The sequence below is a fragment of the Mugil cephalus genome, chromosome 16 (assembly GCF_022458985.1).
Source record: "Mugil cephalus isolate CIBA_MC_2020 chromosome 16, CIBA_Mcephalus_1.1, whole genome shotgun sequence".
NCBI classification, from domain to species: Eukaryota; Metazoa; Chordata; class Actinopteri; order Mugiliformes; family Mugilidae; genus Mugil; species Mugil cephalus.
In genome coordinates this window covers 1,787,119-1,806,460 of record NC_061785.1, presented here as the reverse complement: position 1 = coordinate 1,806,460, position 19,342 = coordinate 1,787,119, and the positions used below count along the sequence as shown (strand labels likewise).

General features: G+C 44.3%; 2 protein-coding genes across 5 annotated transcripts; one reads left to right on the top strand and one right to left on the bottom strand.

Annotated features, from left to right (window-relative positions):
* Positions 1-331: 331 nt before the first annotated feature.
* Positions 332-11,115, top strand: noc3l (NOC3-like DNA replication regulator). 2 transcript variants are annotated; one of them, XM_047608851.1, is made up of 21 exons: positions 332-480; positions 1,150-1,354; positions 1,801-1,924; positions 2,018-2,172; positions 2,256-2,333; positions 2,420-2,550; positions 2,651-2,812; positions 3,017-3,110; positions 3,212-3,387; positions 3,473-3,601; positions 3,800-3,931; positions 5,011-5,091; positions 5,243-5,343; positions 7,457-7,529; positions 7,639-7,702; positions 7,975-8,046; positions 8,137-8,318; positions 8,417-8,545; positions 9,299-9,396; positions 9,968-10,052; positions 10,531-11,115. In XM_047608851.1, exons 1-21 carry the CDS (start codon positions 472-474, stop codon positions 10,684-10,686), a joined length of 2,436 nt encoding a protein of 811 aa, XP_047464807.1. In that variant the 5' UTR covers positions 332-471; the 3' UTR covers positions 10,687-11,115. The 2 variants fall into 2 exon arrangements, with proteins under 2 accessions (XP_047464807.1, XP_047464806.1); XM_047608850.1 differs by having other exon boundaries at positions 1,798-1,924.
* On the bottom strand, positions 10,992-19,230 carry LOC125022315 (interferon-induced protein with tetratricopeptide repeats 5-like). Of its 3 annotated transcripts, XR_007114427.1 has the most exons (11): positions 19,178-19,230; positions 18,282-18,461; positions 17,945-18,134; positions 17,669-17,860; positions 17,027-17,260; positions 16,022-16,163; positions 15,428-15,551; positions 14,607-14,754; positions 14,418-14,465; positions 14,170-14,312; positions 12,201-12,313 (listed from the first exon to the last, which is right to left on the bottom strand). XR_007114427.1 is itself a non-coding variant. In XM_047608852.1 (10 exons), exons 1-10 carry the CDS (start codon positions 19,180-19,182, stop codon positions 12,116-12,118), a joined length of 1,461 nt encoding a protein of 486 aa, XP_047464808.1. In that variant the 5' UTR covers positions 19,183-19,230; the 3' UTR covers positions 10,992-12,115. The 3 variants fall into 3 exon arrangements, 2 of the variants coding, with proteins under 2 accessions (XP_047464808.1, XP_047464809.1); XM_047608852.1 differs by lacking the exon at positions 14,170-14,312 and having other exon boundaries at positions 10,992-12,313; XM_047608853.1 differs by lacking the exon at positions 14,170-14,312 and having other exon boundaries at positions 10,992-12,313; positions 17,027-17,248.
* Positions 19,231-19,342: the final 112 nt, after the last annotated feature.

Genomic DNA, 19,342 nt, shown 5'->3' with positions numbered 1-19,342 from the left:
TATAATCATTTTCTGGAGGTTTAAATTGACCCAAACGAAAAGGTGAAAAGGGAGTGTAAAGGGTTAAAATGGAGAGGAAATGTGTTATCATTTTGAAAATGGAATATATCTTAAAGAATTTGATCACTTAATAGATATTAAAATACAAAGAGGTGTGAAATATGAGAAACGAAGCGGTGAGGATTTTGTTTATTAACATTTTTCTGTGACTGTAGAGCAGGTTTTAGTTTTTGTAAAATCCTTACTTGTTTTTTTTACAGTGTCGTTCCCCCCTTTGTCCTCCCACCGCTGGGGGGCGCCGGTAAATCCACACTGCCGGTTCTGATTTAATGTTTCCGGGTCTCCAGTCAACACGCGTGCGGCAACAAACCGGAGACTTTTGACCATAACACACCGACACACTTCTCTGCGCTGAAACAGGAGCGATAAAGCTCGTATTTCTCCCACAGAGACAGACGTAAACCTCTCATCATGGGCCCGGTGAGTTAAACCGTTAAATCAACGTTTTACAGAACGGAGCCTGGTTTAGGAGCTTCACGCTGGTCGAGTCCAGTAAAAAGAAACATCAGCTTCTGGTGTTTCTCCAGTCAGACACCAGCCTCAATGTGGAAAAAACTATTCATTTACACATGCGTTAACTTAAATACTGTTGTACTAGAGAACCAAAGGGTAACGTTAATGATAGGTGTTTCTGATCAGCCTGCCACCAGACTCCATAGAGAATTCTGCAAATTTAAGTTTTTTGTGTTTTCAGGGAAGGAAACAGATTTTTAGTTTTAGTTCTGTCACAATATCTACCTGAGAACTACTGACTGCAGTAATCAGACATGTGTCTTATTAAACAGGTTTTGCAACGTGTGTTATTGACTGTAAGACAAAAAAAAAGTGATAAAACAAAGTCATCTTTTCAAATAAAAGCTGAAGAGTTTAGGGACAGAGTTACATGATGGGGTGAGAACATGAGGTGTAACTGTGACTCTCAGTCCAGTGGATGTTGATCAGAAACATCTTGACTCCACACCAGAGCCTTAGCACTGAAGAAGTTACTCAGTGGTCCAGTTGCCTGTTTAGTCAGCTTGTGGATTTCCTGACTGGTTATTTGTGGTAAAGTAGAAACACTGTGACTGTGGTTTCCTTCCTGTCCTGCAGCCTCGCTCCAAGAAGCGTCGCCCGACGTTCCGGCGGCTGCTGAAGACGAGCGGCATGAAGCTGGACAACAAGCTGAAGACTCGTCAGATGAAGCAGCAGAACGTCGCCAAGAAGCAACGCAAGGAACAGAAGAGGCTGAGGCAGGCGGTGAAGGACGCCTCCATCAGGACGCCCCGCCCCCTGGAGACGTACAGGAAGAGGCCTGGTGAGAGTTGGCCACGATGGAGATGAGAAACTAACGTTAAAAAAGATTCACGTCAAACTTTTGGAAAACTGCTGGGACCTTTGACTTTTTATTCTGGTATTGATCACAGAATGTAAATAAAGATGGACTGAAAACAGCTCCAATAAATTGAAGCCAAAGCAAGTGGAGCGCCCCCTGGTGGCTGGAAGCTGCAGTATAGGTCATAAGCTCCGCCCACTCCATGTTGGCTAAAATAAAACACTAAAATACACTTAAAATCATTTTTTTGAACAATGGTTTCTGTCATTTTAGGTAATTAATATAAAGTTGATGAATGTTCAAGTGTCAATAGTGGCATGTGGCATAATGGCGACCACCAGTTGCCATGCCGACCGCTCAGTGAAACGTCCCCTGGGACCCCGAGAGTTGAAAAGTTCAGAAACTCTTCACTGATGTCTTCACAGAGGAGGAGGAGGATGAAGACGAGTTTCTGGAGACTCTGCCGACGGATATGTTGGAGGAAGATGACATGCATCAGATGGCCGCCATGGCTCGGAAAGCCTCCTTCATCACCAGAGACCTGTCGTCATGGTAACGCCGCCTCAAACACATCGCGTTTACTGGAATCAGACTACATGTCCGCCGATATTCACTGAGATACATTTTTTTTTAAACGTTTTTTAGCGCACCGGTGCACAGCGGAAAGAAGCGGAGCTCGGACGTCATCCGGAGTTACGAGAAGGTTCCCAGGAAGCTGGTGAGGACGGAGGAGAAGGAGGTCATCCACCTGCTGCCAATCAAAGACAAGAGGGGTCTGATCCCGCAGAGCATGGAGAAAGGTAACACACACACACACCTTTTATCCTCCGATTGATTTAACCGAATCATGCAGGAAACATGACATCGTTCTGTTTGATTCAAGTTGTTACGAACCAGCAGCAGGAGGAGGAAGAAGAGGAGGAGGATGACGATGCTGCTGCAGATGAGCATGTGGAAAACGGTACGAGATGAGTAAAAGTATCTGAACGCAATGGTCCCAGCTATTTATGGTTTACTGATGCGGCTGTAATGTGTCCTCCTGTCCAGAGGTGGCGCCACAGATCTACCCACAGCTGACAGAGGCACAGAGGGAGCGGATTAGAGCTCAGAAGATCAGTGAGAAGAGGCTGACCATAGCCAGCCTGGGATCCGCCATCGTCTCAGACCCCATCGTTAACGTAAGGCTGGGCGGCTCGTTGGCTGGGGGGGCGGCGGCGGGCGGGGGGCGTAGACCCTTGGTGGTATTACCCAGCAGTAACGTGACGCCATGTGTGACAGATCAAGCGTGTGAAGGAGCTGAGGGGGATGCTGATGGAGGCCGACCCCAGCGTGGCGGTGACCGTCAGGAAGCTGGTGATGGTTTCCCTCATGGAGATCTTCAAAGACATCGCCCCCACCTACAGGATCCGACCTCTGACGGCCGAAGAGAAGGCCACAAAGGTACCAGTCATCCACGTCAGCTGTTCTTCAACATTTGGTGTTGAACAGTACATGGGGGGGCGTTCTCTGGGACGTCAGTAAACTTGAGCTGAACGTAAATTGCTGCAGTCAAATGAGCCCAAGGATAAAAGGTGTAAATCTGAAGGTGATAGGAGGGCTAAGATGAGCCTCTGTTCAGCCTCTCACATCGTGGTTGTATTGCAGGTGAAGAAGGAGACTCAGCAGCTCAGAGAGTTTGAAGAAGGTCTCGTGAGTCAGTACAAGTTCTACCTGGAGGACCTGGAGCAGACCATCAAAGGTACGTCACCGCGGCAACACGCCGACCTCCTCCTCCTCCTCCTCCTCCTCCTCACGCTGCCGAGCGAACGCAGACTCACGGCCGCCGCCTTTCGCCTCCAGACTGGAAGCAGAAGAAGAAGAAGCGCAGCCAGGCGGTGGGATTCCAGTCGTACCGCGGCCTGGCCGAGGTCGCCATCCGCTGCCTGTGTGAGCTGCTGCTCGCCATGCCTCACTTCAACTTCCACAACAACATCATCGTCGCCCTCGTGCCGCTGATGAACGACTCGGCCAAGAAGGTGAGACACGCTGCTCCTCTCCTTTCGTGATGCTTTCAGGTGTCACGGATGTGCTGCGATGCGTTTACATGTCTGCGTCTTACAGGTGTCGGATATGGCTTGCGATGCGGTCAAGAAGCTCTTTAAGCAGGATAAAATGGGCGTGGCCTCCCTGGCTACGGTGCGAGTCATCTCCGGCCTCGTGAAGAGCCTCAACTACAACGTCAGACCCGAGGTAACGAATCCTGGTTCACACCTGTGGAAGAAGCTAAACTCTGGTGGAGCCGAGTGAATTGTAACAAACTCAAGCTGCTGTGTTGCTGTTTTTATTCATTACGTTTCATTTATCACTTAATTTTATTCTTTCACATCTACCGCTTTTATTTAGTGTCTATATTGGACTTTTTACTCACTTTTACCCCTCTCTCGTTAGGTGCTGCTGACTCTGCTCAGCCTGAGGATTAAGGAGGTGGAGATGAAGAAGGACATAGAGTCCACAGCCCCAAAGAAGAAGTTCATGAATCACAAAGAGAAGAAGAAGAACCTGTCCAGGATGCAGAGGAAGGTAAAGAGACCAGTCATAGTTTATCCATCAGGTTTCATTCTAACTGAAGTAATAACCAGAAGCTCCGGTCTGATCAAGAACCAAACTAGGGGTTGTGCACATTAGACGGGCGCTTTAAGCAGGGAGTCGACTAGTTTCTGATGACATGACAGTAACAACATGGACGCTTCCTAGAAGACAGGTGAGGAGACATGTCAGTCCTTAAATACGACTAAAGTGGAGGACTAGTAAATGCTACTGATGGTACTACTGCTGATTTATACTAAAGACTAAACATATCCGCAGAGCACAGTATTGATTAGTTCTGTTGTTGCTGTGGTTGTAGAGTGTGTGTTTTGTCCTTGATGTCAGTGAATGCACCATGTGAGAGACATCAGGCTTCAGTTCCTTTTCAGGAAAATCCTCCGTAGCTTCTTTTGTGTGAGACGTAACATTATGTTTTCAGGTTAAGAATATAGATTTCATTACTTTCTACTGTGTTATTATGTGTGATGTTCAGGAGTCTCCCAATACAACGTTTTCACTTCTGATATGATACCGATATTGTGGCCTTGAGCGTTGGCCGATACCGATACGATATGATACGACCACAAATCGTACACACTTTTGTTACTTATTTTGTCATGTAGAATGTTAGAAAAGGCTTTAAACAGAGAACAGTAGACGACAACAGAGGTTTGTTTCTTCACCTCCGTTGTCTTGCAAAAGCGAAAATGCTGCTTCAAATGTGCGATGAGGTCGGTCGGCTGCTCGACCACGGGAAACTCGTGCATGACGAGCTTTGCACTCAGCTGCAACGTCTTTTTTGGACTTGAATGAAAAATCCTCCCACGCGGTCGACGTCACTGTAACTCCTCAATACTTAGTTAGAACCTTAGCACATGCTGGATGCGTGCTGGATAGAAGTGCTGAATAAAAGATTTATTCATTTATTTATTAAAATGATTTCATGCTGAATCCTGGTGTGGAGCAGAGATGAACATTCAGCAAGATAAATGCTTTGAAAGCAGAGAAGTAGAAGCCGCCTGCAGATCTTCTACTGAAGTCGGAGCTCAGCTGTGACTGTGTGTTTTGTGCAGTGGAAAAAGGCTGAGGAGAAGCTGGAGAAGGAGCTGATGGAGGCCGAAGCCTCGGACAGCAAAGACAAGAAGATCAAACTGGTGAGTTGAAAACACCGAGGACAAAATGTGAACAGGAACATTTACACAGGAGTCACAGGAAACTTAACTCTGCTCCCACCTTCTGTCTCTCCTCCTCCTCCCCCTCCCTCCTCATCATCATCATCATCATCATCATCATCATCATGATCAGCACACGGAGACTCTCAACATCGTCTTCCTCTGCTACTTCAGGATTTTGAAGAAGGCTCAGAAATCGGTCCTTCTACCTGCTGTACTAGAGGGGCTGGCCAAGTACGTCACACACCCACAAACCCATCATTCTTTCTGTGAAAAGACCCAAACCTCTGAACTCTAACCACATTCCTAAGCTAAAGCCCTATTCTCACGGGACCAGTTAAATCTGGGACCTCTGGTAATTTGTAGAAATGTTGTCCATATTTATGATGCACCACAAATGACCTGAACTCTGTTTCTAGTAACACAGATAAAACTAATCCAGTGAGAATCAGCATCTCTGAGATTTCTGAGACTTTTGTTTGATTCTGGTTTATTTTCTTCCTATTGTCTCTTAAGAATCACGAAGGACGTTTAATAAATCAGAGTGTGGACAGATGTTGGGGAACAATAACATCAAAAATATGTTTTTATTATCTATTGGAATTAAAGCTGCCAGAAAGTGTAAATTATCCTCTGACCTGCAGCAGAGACATAAAGAGTTTGTTTATATCCACATGAAACAGGTCATATTGTATATACAGTGGGGGAAATAAGTATTTGATCCCCTGCTGAATTTGTAAGTTTGCCCACTTCCATAGAAATGATCAGACTCTGGTTTTTATGGTTGTTTACTGGTTATGGGTATAGACAGAATATCAGTCGAAAATGCATAAAAAACACACAATCTAAAAGTTATAAATTGTTATGTATTTTATTAAGGGAAATAAGTATTTGATCCCCAAGCACAACACAAGTCAGTACTTTGTAGAGAAACCTTTGTTGGCAAGCACAGCGATGAGACGTTTCTTGTAGTTGGTCACCAGGTTTGCACACAGCGCAGGAGGGATTTTGGCCCATTCATCTTTACAGACAGTCTCTAAATCCTTCAAGTTTCTTGGCTGCCTCTTGGAAACTCGGAGCTTCAGCTCCCTCCACAGGTTTTCGATCGGGTTAAGGTCTGGAGACTGACTAGGCCACTCCATGACCTTAATATGCTTCTTCTTGAGCCACTCCTTTGTTGTCCTGGCAGTATGTTTTGGGTCATTGTCATGTTGGAAAACCCACCCATGAGGCATCTTCAGTGTTCTTGCTGAGGAAAGAAGGTTTTTGTCCAAGATGTTACAGTACATGGCTGCATTCATTGGCCCCATAATGCGGTGAAGTTGCCCTGTACCCTTTGCTGAAAAACAGCCCCAAAACATGATGTTTCCACCTCCATGCTTAACCGTGGGTATGGTGTTCTTTGGGTCATACTCACGTTTTTTCATCCTCCAAACACGGCGGGTCGAGTTAATGCCAAATAGCTCAACTTTGGTTTCGTCAGACCACAGCACTTTCTCCCAAGCCTTCTCTGAGTCATTTAGATGTTCACTGGCAAACTTAAGGCAGGCCTGTACATGTGCCTTCTTGAGCAGGGGGACCTTGCGGGCACTGCAAGAGTTCCACCATAACGGCGCAGTGTGTTGCCAACTGTTTTCTTGGTGACGGAGGTCCCAACTGCTTCCAGATCATTAACAAGCTCCTGCCGTGTTGTTTTAGGCTGCTCCCTCACCTTTCTCATCATCATCCTCACTCCATGAGGCGAGATTTTGCGGGGAGCTCCAGACCGAGGACAGTTGATGGTCTTTTTATGGGTCTTCCACTTGCGAATAATGGCACCAATAGTTGTCACCTTCTCACCAAGCCTTTTGCTGATGGTTTTGTAACCTATACCAGCCTTGTGCAGGTCTACAATCTTGTCCCTGACATCTTTTGACAGCTCTTTGGTCTTGCCCATGGTGCTGTAGAAGTTGGAATGTAAGAAACTGATTCTTAGAGCAGGTGTGCTTTATATAAATGACGAGTTAAGATCAGGAGTATTGGTAATTAGTTGACTGAGCACAGCTGTGTGCCACATGCGCACCAGCCAATCTGTAGGAGCCTGAATTCTAAGTGAATTGTTGGGGATCAAATACTTATTTCCCTTAATAAAATACATAACAATTTATAACTTTTAGATTGTGTGTTTTTTATGCATTTTCGATTGATATTCTGTCTATACCCATAACCAGTAAACAACCATAAAAACCAGAGTCTGATCATTTCTATGGAAGTGGGCAAACTTACAAATTCAGCAGGGGATCAAATACTTATTTCCCCCACTGTATGTATTGTATGTAATACTGACTGTGATGTCACTTCCTGTCAGTTTTGCTCACCTGATCAATCTGGAGTTCTTTGATGACCTGCTCAACGTGCTGCAGAACCTCATCCAATCAGGAGTGAGTATTCATGTCATCCCGCCTCCTCACAAGTCCACAAGGTTCATTTGTTCTTTCAACTCGACTGGTTGGTTGGTTGATTGATTGATTGGTTGATTGATGTCTGCAGGATCTGACCCATAAGGAGAGTCTCCACTGCATCCAGACCGTCTTCACCATCCTGTCAGGACAAGGTCAGAAACAAGATGGGTCGCTCACATAAAAGGAGCGTAGGATCCGAAACCTAAGAACACCAAACTGAGCTCTAATGAGACAGAAAAAAGTAAAGACTACACAGCCCATCATTATTGGATCCTTCTGATCACCACAGGTTCCCCTGAGGAACAGAAAACTGGATTTAAACAGTCTTTACCACAGAGGGGAACCAGTTTCAGACCTTTTAGGGACATTTGACGCTTCTGACCTGGATCAGTCGGTGATTAAAGTTTTTATTTCATTATTTCAGGTGACGTCCTGAACATCGACCCTCTGAACTTCTACTCTCAGCTCTACAAAATGCTGCCGAGGCTCCACGCAGGTCAGTTCAGGCGTCGCTAACATCCAGATGAGCTGACTTCACATTTCAGTGACTGTGTTCTGAGTCCTTTAAACCTGCTGCGTCTCTCAGGGGCGTCCAATGACGACATCGCCATCGTGCTGCGGTGCCTGGACGCCATGTTGACTCGCCGCAAGAAGCAGGTGAGCCTGCAGAGGGCGATGGCGTTTACGAAGCGACTGAGCATGCTCAGTCTGCACGTACTGCCCAACGCCAGCGTGGGAATCCTCGCCGCCAACAGAGCCACCATGCACGTGAGTCCTGAGAGCGTCAGCAGATTAGATGCGACTGTTCTACAGTTAGGCAGCGAGATGAGTAAATGTTTATTATTTGTTGTGTTTTTGTGCCTCAGTCCTTCCCTAAGTGCGACTTCCTGTTGGACAACGAGATTCAGGGCAGCGGCTTCTATCTGCCGGAGTTGGACGAACCCGAACACTGCAACGCTCAAAACACAGCGCTGTGGGAGCTGCACACCCTGCAGGTAAACGCAGCCACGTCTGGAAATATCAAGACCAGGACAAATTAAGAAACAGCTTTTATCCCAGAGCCGTGACCCTGCTGAACGGAAACATGCACGATGTATTTACGTACTGCTATTTATCTTGAGAAGATCTGACAGCTCCTGTGAAGCTCCCCCTGGTGGCAGGAAGCTGAATTATCTGCTGCATAAGCCCCGCCCCCTCCATGTTAGTGGGCAGGACTAAAGAAACTGAAACACTAAAATTCACGTCAAATCACTTTTTTTCAAGTATGGTTTCTGTCATTTTAGGTAGTTGATATAAAGTCGATGTTTGTTAAACCACCTTTTTTTCTAAAGGGTTTTGATTGTGACATCATGATCAACAGTTGCCGTTGACAACGTTGACTTTTTAGCGTATAATCCAACATAGCTTTGATCAAGATATCACGATGACGCCACCTGTGTCCCCAGGATACTAGCATCAGTTTGACCAATCGTCCATTTTTCTTAAATTCTATAGAACAGAATCATATTAGGACTTTGATTCTGTTCTTTGGCAGGTTTTCAGATTTTTATTTAAGGAGTTTGTCAAATATCTATTACTGTGATTTAAAAATAGAAATGAAACAAACATAAAAGCAAGTTTATAGAAATGAGTTTGTAGAAGTGGCTGATTTGTGAGAGCTTTGGTCCAGAGATGTTTTTACTGGCTGGAAGTGGACTCGTAAATAAAGTGAGACTGGCGTGTGACGTCGCCCTGTGTGTTCCTTCCAGAGACATTACCATCCGGTGGTGCGGCGGTTCGCGTCCCACCTGAGTCGTGGCGCTCCCAGTGAAGGATCGGCAGCGCTGAGCGTGGAGCTGAGTCGCAGGTACAGACACATCAGGGGCTCAACCTTTAACCACAAACACATTAAATAATGTTAACGGTGCTGATGCTAATGCTAATAACCAGACTGATCTGGTGCCAGTGAGTTTTTAATTAGCTTAGCCTCCTTAGCTCTATAGCTGCATGGATGGAAGTGAACATTCAAAATGTCTGAGGCCAAAAGTTTGACTGGACTTCAGCTTTAAAGATGCAGACTGGTCAACGTGGAATTAGATTCAGCATCTGACCACGCATAGCGTTTTATTAAAGGCCTGACAGACCCCACACCACTGGTTTATTATTTATTTTATGCTGGTTCATTTATTTTTATTCAGTCTCAACATGCATGTAATAAAATGCCTTAAAAATAAGCTTTTGGACAGAGTTTGTATGTTTTCATTCTTTAAACACATTTCAGAAGGACCGGTACAGGATACAAACCTTCCCCACACACAAAGCGATGTGAATCCAGATGTGAAGAATCATGCAGTAGAATATTTATGAGTAGTTGTGTAGATGTGACGTCTTTTACCAGAAAGAATCTTGAATCTAAATTTGACCCTGATCTTCTGCAGGTCGCCGGTGGAGCTGTTTGATGTCTACAGTGTCAAAGACATGACATTTAACCCCCCTGTAGCACCGCCCGGCTCCAAGAAGAAGGTAGGAAAATCAAACGCGCTACATTCTGGTGGTTGTAGTGTTGTAGTTGCAGGAAAGGCACATCTCAAGGTTTACAAATCCTCTGCTCTATCCTTGAAGCATGAACAAACATTTTATGCCCCATTTTGAAGCGTAATTATTGCCTATTTGACAAATTTTCTTCCTGCAACTTCAATTCTGCACTGACATCAAGCTTAAGCAGCCTGGATGTTGAGAAAGCTGCCTGACTGCACAGTCGTCACACATAGTGAAATTAACCACTGACACCAAAATCGTTTTTTGTACCAGGCTGTAATCATGGTTAATATAAAGTTGGGCTTTTTAACATGGGGGTCTATGGGGATTTGCTCCCTTTTGGAGCATCTAGTGGCAACTAGATGAACTGCAGTTTTTTGTTTGGGCTTCATGGCTCAGACCTGGATTTTACCGTCTGGGTGAATCTTTTCTCAGTGTGTTTTTGTTTGTTTCTCTCCACCAGGATCGTTTCTCGGTCGGAGCTTCTTCGCTTCTGGACGCCGAGCTGCAGACGCGAGTGAACAGAGTCCTGACCGAGGCTGAGGACGCACAGCTGGACTTTACCGCAACACACACCAAGAAAACAACTGCACACACAATCGCACACACGCTGTCGTAGCGACACCCTCGCTGGTGCATCCAGGCCGGATCAGTGATTCTGTAAAAAGATTCTAAAGAGGAAATGTTTTGGTAATTAAACAACTAACAAAACAAAAGACTGAAATGTCTGTTTTCAATTTTGAATAATTTAATTTGTCTTTTATTATCCTGACGGAGTCAAAACCAACTTCAATTCAAAAGTTCGGAGCTGTTAAGAAACAGCCGCAGTATTAATAAAGAGTTGGGTTCTTACGATGAAGTCTGATATTTAAACAGAATTATATTGATGTAAAAGAATCATCTTTTTATCTTTTATTATATTTGTTTTACTTGGATGGAAGCTGGTTCTGTATTATAAGGATATAAATCTTATTTTTTATAGTATTCATGCTTCAGATTCTGTTTTTAACCAACAACAAAATAAACCTGAAACTCTCTGCGTACCAAAGCTCACATGGTTGGTTTTATGTTTTTAAAATCCTCTTAACACAGGACTAGTTTAATGTGGACCTCTGGTAATCTAATAATGTGTGAATCGTAGTAAAAATTACACCACAAATAACCTGAACCGTATTTCTGGTATCTCATGTCTCTGGGGTTTGTTTTTACTTTTTTACCAAACGTTTTCCTGCGTCTTGTCTCTTGAGAATCATGAAGGATGTTTAATAAATCAAAGATGTCTCATCTGCTCATTTAAATACAGGACAGGTTGTTTATAATTTATTCCCGGGCTCAGTATCTCATCACATCATGCTTCATGTTTAAAAAGATATTTCTTATTATCAGTCAGAAGACGGTAGATTCGAGTAAAAACACAGAGTAAAGCTGCAGCTACAGAGTTGCCACATGATGAGTCGCGTTTATTGGCCTGAAGCCGTAAAGATCAGATGGAACAATACAACACAGAAAACAGGGAGTTTATTTATTTATTTTGGGCAAACATTCTCTGACAGATTTTTAATCTGACCTTGTAAAGGCAACTCCACAACAAGCCAGTCACCCAGAAATGATTTAGAACCATAATAAATGTCATAAATGATGTTGACAATGAGACTCTGATCTAAGATCAAGGATAAAGTGGATGGATGGATAATAAATGTGCTGCGAGGAATGTTTTATCTGAATACAAACATTCAAAAATAGTCATGATGGAATACATGATTTTCTTCTGAAAGTCATTATAAGATTCAACCAACACATTTTTTCAAAACAAACAAATGTTAAAAATGTTTTTTTAACTGTGTGCCACCTTTGATTACTCAACAACAGTCTTGACTTTCAAAGAGACCAAGACCATGAATGAGCTCCAAAATGTTCATGAACATCATTCAGTTACGTTGGCTACGTCCTAAACAGGCTGGAATGAGAAGAGGTTCATGATATTTATGATTCATACAGTGGAGTCAAACACAACATAACTAATCTCTCACTCTGGACTCTTCAAGGAATCAGTTCAGGTTCAGACGCAGCTCACACAGCTCCGACAGATACTCGGCGTTACCCACGTCTCTTTCCTGAGCTCTCTCGTAGTATCTGACTGCTCCCCTCAGGTGACCTTCTACTTTGGCCACAGCTCCCAGGATCCCGTAGGCGGTGGCGTCTCCAGAATCTCTATCGAGACGTCGCTCTGCTATCTGCTTCAGCTTCTGTGGAAAGATACTTCCCGTTCAGTTTAAAGGTAAGAGATCAAAAGTCAGATGTTTGCACGTCATTAAAGATGGTGGAGGACCATGAATTTTCCACCTAGGCCTTCAATGACCTCCAACCTCATTCAAAACACCGTTCAACCCTTTAAGACCTACACATCCACCTGCAGATAAAAAACATTACCATAACTCACCAATGGACAAAAAGCCACAGGAAGAGAGAGTTTTTTGGAGGAATTTGTTGGTAAAAAAAAAAAACAAAGTTAGTTATGCCCTTGCGATGTCACACAGTCCACACAGTTTTGTCAATAGTACAAAATATTGGTGAATTGCGGTAATTCAAAGACCGCCAGCTTTAACGTGTCACCATTCAAATGAGGTATTGGACTTCATCTCTTTGATTTTGAGATGTTTTCTCTAGACAGAATATTTAAAAGTTGAACATTAGAACTGGGTCAGACTAGCTAGTACCGGCTCTTCCTCACAAGATCGAGCTTCTGCTCCAAAGTCCACTGTGAAAATATGTTTCTAAGGTGATGTTCCCCCCAAATCGATGTGTCTGGTTAAAGGAACAGGGTCATTACGTTACAAATCCATGATTGGGATTCACTCCAAATCAATCTTTGTTTGCCATTTGTCGTGAAACACAAAATGACCATCAACCGACCTCGTTCTGGTGCTTCACGCAAGATCGCACCTCGTGGGGTATCACTGATGATGAGGAAGGTGAGAAATCATCCAATAACTACACGGGAGGAGCTTTCCAATGATCTCAAGGCAGCTGAGACCACAGTCACAAGAAAACCATTGGTAACACACTATGCTGCAATGGATTAAAATCCTGCAGTGCCCACACTCCCCCTGCTCAACAAGGCACATGTACAGGCCCATCTAAAGTCTGCCAACGATCACCTGAATGATTCAGAAGAGTCTTGGGAGAAAGTGCTGTGGTCAGATGAAACCAAAATTGAGCTCTTTGGCATCAACTCAACTCGCCGTGGTTGGAGGAAGAAAAATACTGACGATGACCCCAAGAACACCGTCCCTACCATCAAGCATGGAGGTGGAAACATTTTGCTTTGGGGGTGTTTCTCTGCTAAGGGGATAGGACGACTTCACCGCATGGAAAGATGGACGGGACCAACCCCTTACAGGCATACTGTAAAATCCTGAGTGACAACCTTCTTCCCTCCGCCAGGGCACTGAAAATGGGTCGTGCAATGGTCTTCCAGCACGACAATGACCCAAAACATACGGCCAAGGCAACAAAGGAGTGACTCAAAAAGAAGCAGATTAAGGTCATGGAGTGGCCAAGTCAGTCTCCGGACCTTAATCCCATAGAAAATCTGTGGAGGGAGCTGAAGCTTTGAGTTGCGAAGCGACAGCCTCAAAACCTTAAGGATTTGGAGATGATTTGCAAAGAGGAGTGAACCAAGATTCCTTCTGATATGTGCACAAAACTGGTAATTAACTGCAAGAAACGTCTGACCTCTGTGCTTGCCAACAAGGGTTTTGCCACCAAGTACTAAGTCATGTTTTGCCATGTTTTTCACTCGATAAAATGTTTGGTGTTTATGTCTTTTATTTAAAGTGATTTCCTGGATTTTCTTTTTGATATTCTATGTCTTACTATTTGAATAAACATACCATTAAAATTATAGACTGTTTGTTTCTATGTCAGTGGGTGAAATTACAAAATCAGCAAGGGATCAAATAATTATTTCCTCCACTGTAGTGAGATTTTGAACAATGCCATTTGGTGGTGCTACTGATACGCCAATCTGATCAAATATGTTATGTGATCAGATTAGTGTCGTTTGTGTGATGGCATTATTCAGCTGCGATTTTGTTGTCACCTGTCTGTTGTTGGGTGCTGTGGACCCCTCTCTCCCTTGCCACTGTGTTTTTTTGTTGTGAGGCTGTTGATTATGGCATTTCTGGATTATAACATTTTTCTGCATGGCCCCATCAGAATTTCCAAGACAAAATCACCACTGGGCTGAAATATGATCAGAAAAAAGCTCTGATGCAAAGTTACACTGAATCAAAACTGGGAAAATATTCAAATGTAAAAAGATGATAAAGGAAAGAGAAGCTGACAAACCTTTGCACAGTACTTTCCTTCAGAATTGCAGCTGTTGCACTTCAGAGCCTGTTGGAAACAACACAGACAACGTCTAGCCTCATGTCTTTCTCTGTCTTCTTATTATTATTGTTCTTTTCAAATGTTAACAATCCCACAGTAACAGGGTTGGGGTCAGTTAAGGTTAGAGTTAGTTAGGGTTAGCTGTACCTTTTTATAGTAAGTGATGGCAAGGTCTTTTTCACTGTCAGTGGTGTGGTACTGGCAGAACTCAGCATAGCACCGACAGATGAACTGGTAGATGTTCCCAGACTCCTCCTCTAATGTCTCCAATACTTCATTGAACAGTTCTCGAGCTCTGAAAAGACAGTATACAAACTAATGCACCTTTGCCACACTGAAAGTCACCCAGATTATAGTTTCACTTCTCTTAAACCACTTCCTGTGTCTTTGTCTGCCTCCGTGGTTATTTTGTCTGTTCCTTGGCACCGTATATCAAACTTATTGCATGTGGTCTGGGGGTAAAGTAGATGCAGATCTTAAGCTCGAAGGCCATATTAAAGCTGTGGTGAAAATGAGCAAGTAGCTTCCAGTAAACTGCAAAGTGCACTGCAATGCCCTTTATATGGATCTATTGCATGCTTTCAACTGGTACAGCATCTAGCCTACGCAGCTGTACGTCTTTTAACTGGCACAAGAAAGTTTGAGCACATTTAATTGATTTTAGCTTCACTAAAGTGCCTACCAGTCCATCCCAAAATTCATTTTAAAATCCCTCTATTGGCTTTTTAATCCCTACATGGCCCTCCCCCATTGCACCTCTCTGAGCTTCTGCACCCCTACACACCCAGCTGATCTCTCAGGTCTCTCTTTGTTTTATTGTGTGTAAATTACTTTATTGTAACCCTTCGGGTTTATTTAAAAGTGTGCTTTGTGAATAAATTGGATTGGATTGGTTTCTCTGATGGCTTCATTGCCTTTCTAGAAGAAACAAATCTCAGCATCTGTCTAATCCTGAACCAAATACTCACCTCCTTCTGTTAGAGTCCTCTGCGTACTGCAGAGCCAGATCAGCCTTGGCGTGGTTAAAGCCCTTCCTCAGCTTGATTGTTTCCTCCAGGTGGTAAATACTGAGACTCCTCAAACGCTGCAGCTCTGGTAGATAAGAACACACTAATGAGCAGTTACTCCTGTCTCGTCTCGTCGTCTTCTGCTTATCCAGGCCCTCTCACCAGCCACTTCCACCAGCTCCTCTGGAGGAATACCCAGGCACTCACAGGCCAGACGGGAGATGTAATCCCTCCATCATGGCCTCCTACCGGTGGGACATGCCCAGAACACCAGATGCCACAGTTACCCGCAGTTACTCATTACACATTCTTTGGTGACAGAGTTGTGGAGAAACTTGTGATTCAGACATTTTTAACTGAGCACATTGGTGAAATAATCAAAAACATTAATTATGTAGTAAATAAAAACACTTATCCTGCCCACTTCCAAAGAGATGCAAAACGACCATCAAGAGACGACCACACAATAGCGTCTCTTTCAGTCTGGTTGCCTGCAGAAGTCAGGAGTCTGGGTCTGAACAGAGTGTGAAGTGGAACAGTGTAGTCGTACAGTACCTTTCTCTGGTCTGGGCTTCTTTGGGAACAGTTCCCTCTGCTTCTTTCTGTAGCACTCGGCCAGGCGGTGGTGGTTGAACGCTGACCGACTATTTCTCTCCAGCGCTCCCTTCAGAAGATCTATAGCCTGATCCAGCTGGTGCTGGAAGAGAAGCGGGTTCAAAGGTAACAGAGAGGTCACTCATTAGAAAGACAAGACCACTTTCCTTCCAAGTGTCTCTTCAGTGAATGTACAGACTATACTATAGAGTTTGGGGGCCACATTCAGCCCAGTTTGATCTCAAGTGGGCCAGACAACAGAATAATAACCTATAAGTGAGGACAACTCCAAATTTTTCCTTTTGTTTTAGGTGCTGTTTAGTCCTGGATCTCAGTGTGTGTTCTGTCCACTTATCTGAGTAAAACAGTTTACAAATACGGGGTTGGAGGTTAAGGTTAGGTCTTAGAGATTATCTCGATGCTACACCCCGGGCAGGTGTTTGGAATGACGAGTTAAGGGTTTGCACTGGCCGACGCATGTCACTTCAGGTACTTAGGGTTAGGGTTAGGGTTGGGTTTACAAGATGCTCCTTCCCAAGTGCAGGACTAATAGACTCTGGAACTCCTTTGTTCCTCATGCCATCAGGCTCTACAACTCCTCACTCGGTGGGAGGAGGAAATAGACCACAGAGGACAGAAGGAAAGGAGTAGTGGTAGCCATCCACCCACCTACTGTGCAATATTTGTTATTTGTAATTGAATCTGTTAAGAGTTTGCTATTTATTCTCATCTCATCTCATCTCATCTTCTACTACGGCATATCCTCACTAGGGTCGCAGGGGGCTGTTTATTGTACATCGTTTATTTCTCTTATTTCTTTTTTTGTGTATACCTGCTGGAAATACAGTTTCCCTGAGGGGGTCATCCGAAAGGGATCAAAGTTACTTCTCTAAATCACAACGAGAAGTTAGCTGCATTGAAAAATTGCAGTCATCTATGTACTGCACGTTTGCATGTTGAACTTACCCGCTTGTAATAGTATTCAGCCACACGGTAGATTACTTGAGGGTCCCTGGATCCGACCTCCAGGGCCTTCTTCACCAGACCATCGGCCTCTTTGTATTTGTGGTAGTGGAGCAGCTTCAGAGCCAGCAAGGAGAGCAGGACGCCATCGTTGGGGGTCAACTCCAGAGCCCGACGAAGCTGTGTGGTGGCTGGCGACTCTTCAGGATGCTGCTTTAAATCGCTCTGCACAGGTGACTGAGAATTAGATGGTGAAATTATTTTAGTGACCGGGATGGACAATGTTGTGCATGCTCATATTTTTGTGAATTGAGAACTGAACACATAATTTTTCCATCTGTGAACGTGGACGTGAGTTTCATTCAGCCTGGAGGTATTAAAGATGTTCAGCCTTAGGACAAAACTAAAAGTGGGCTGCTGACACATGAAATATCTCGGTGCAAAATATCTCTTACCCAGGGGCGCCACAACAAAGTTGTTGAAATTATAGAGCGAGAGAGATGCAAGAAGAGGTCAACTAACGTAATATCAATATGTCTGAAAAACCACCTCATGAGATAGTAAAAATGTTTTAGCTCTAGATGTTAGATGGAAACACTGCAACTGGGCATGGATGAGGCTCCATAAGAGGAGTCAGTAAAGTACCGGTTCTGTACGAAACAGGGCGATAGCGTAGCAGTTGTTCCACTCCCAGTCGTCCGGCTGCAGTTTCAAGGCCCTGAGTGAACACTCGATGGCTTTGTTGTAGTAGGACATGGAGAACTTGAGGAAGGTCCAGGCTTTCTCTCCATACACCTCTGGGAGGAGGTCAGAAGGGGAATCGGCTGGATTCTTCTCCTGCAGAGTCAGTTCCAACACGCTTTTACATTTCTGTTTGATGCAACATGTTTATCAGACAGAGGTCTGAGTCTATGTTCCTACCAGGATGTCCTCCACTCTCTGGCAGTAGCTTTGTGACTGTGTGGAGTCTCCGGTGTGGTATTTGAGCCAGGCCATGTCTCCGTACGTCACGATGAGCCTCCGCTCACAGTCCTCACCATAACACTCCCTGGTCTCCTCCTCTGATTGGCTGAGAAGTGACAGCGCCTCGTCTGGTTTACCCTGGAGATACCTGAGGAGGAAGAGGAGGACACACTTTCTCATTTCCTCGTCTTTCTTTCTCTTTGTTCTCACCACTTTCAGAATAGTCACTTTATCTGGAGGCTGTCGGGGACTTGGTTGTCCACCCATTTGTGAATCAGAATACAACTTTGCATACCTCACATAAGCCAGGAAGCGGTAGTAGTGGGCCACGGCCCCCCGCTGCCCAAGCTTCAGGTCTATATCGTGCTGCAGCTGATTGCTGAGGTCGTCCAGCTCCAGATCTTCCTCCTTCAGGTCCCACGTGAAGCGACTCTGCAGCTTCTCCAGCCTGCAGACCAGATCCTCAGCAGCATCACTGCAGCACCAACACAACAGCAGGACGACAGGTTATTGATAACATGTGACTATGGATGTTATGTCATCCAGGACATGGTAGATTGAAATATTAAGATAAAACAACGACAACTGGACTTGTCTTCGGTTCTAAAAGACGAGACTCTGCTAACGAGATTCTGGCCTGTGATTGTTTCCTTTCTCATCTATAATCATGTTTTACGGCGAATGATTCTCCATCCACCCCCCCTGTTCAGAGAGGGGTTCATCTGCCTTTACTCCTTCAAGTGGACATTCTTGTCCTCAGAAGCACTTTTCATACAAAAGATGTTGATTTATGCTTTGCATAAACACAACAACAAAAAAGGCCACACATGTATGTAAACACACACGTTCTTGTATGGGTACTCGTTGGCATAATGCATTCTCTAGCCCCCAACCCTAACCATAAACCATGACCATAACCTAACTGTAACCTTTACCCTAAAACTGAGTTTTAACCTTCAAAACAACCAAAGAAGTGAGGGCCGGCCAAAATGTCCTCACTTTGCACAAATTGGTTCTCAGAAAGATAGCTGTACAAGCACACACACACACACAATGAGTAACGGTATCCCAGCCTCACCACTTTGAAGTTGAGGAGATTAAAACAACTTTATGAATTATAATTAAAATTTAGTAATGACCTAAAGGTTAAAAATAAATACAATTCAATTAAAAACAGGAACATGAACTTACCTCATTTTAATGACTGAATAATCTGGTTCCTGTTGTGTGTGTAGTCTGTGTGAGGACAGGAAACAGGAAACGAACAGCGTTCGCTGTCGCCTGTAACTGTTTTTAACTGAGTCGTGTTCAGACAAACCGCTGAGTGATTGAGGTTGGTGGAGCCCAACTCAGAGA

What these genes read in the sequence shown, in the direction of transcription:
- LOC125022315 (XM_047608852.1), bottom strand. An exon ending in CTGAATACTATTACAAGCGG is followed by an intron (nt 16,164 to 17,026) that starts GTAAGTTCAACA and finishes CTTCTCTTCCAG; the next exon opens with CACCAGCTGGATCAGGCTAT. An exon ending in CCATCACTTACTATAAAAAG is followed by an intron (nt 14,466 to 14,606) that starts GTACAGCTAACC and finishes TGTTTCCAACAG; the next exon opens with GCTCTGAAGTGCAACAGCTG.
- noc3l (XM_047608850.1), top strand. An exon ending in AGATGAGCATGTGGAAAACG is followed by an intron (nt 2,334 to 2,419) that starts GTACGAGATGAG and finishes CCTCCTGTCCAG; the next exon opens with AGGTGGCGCCACAGATCTAC. An exon ending in TGAACGACTCGGCCAAGAAG is followed by an intron (nt 3,388 to 3,472) that starts GTGAGACACGCT and finishes TGCGTCTTACAG; the next exon opens with GTGTCGGATATGGCTTGCGA.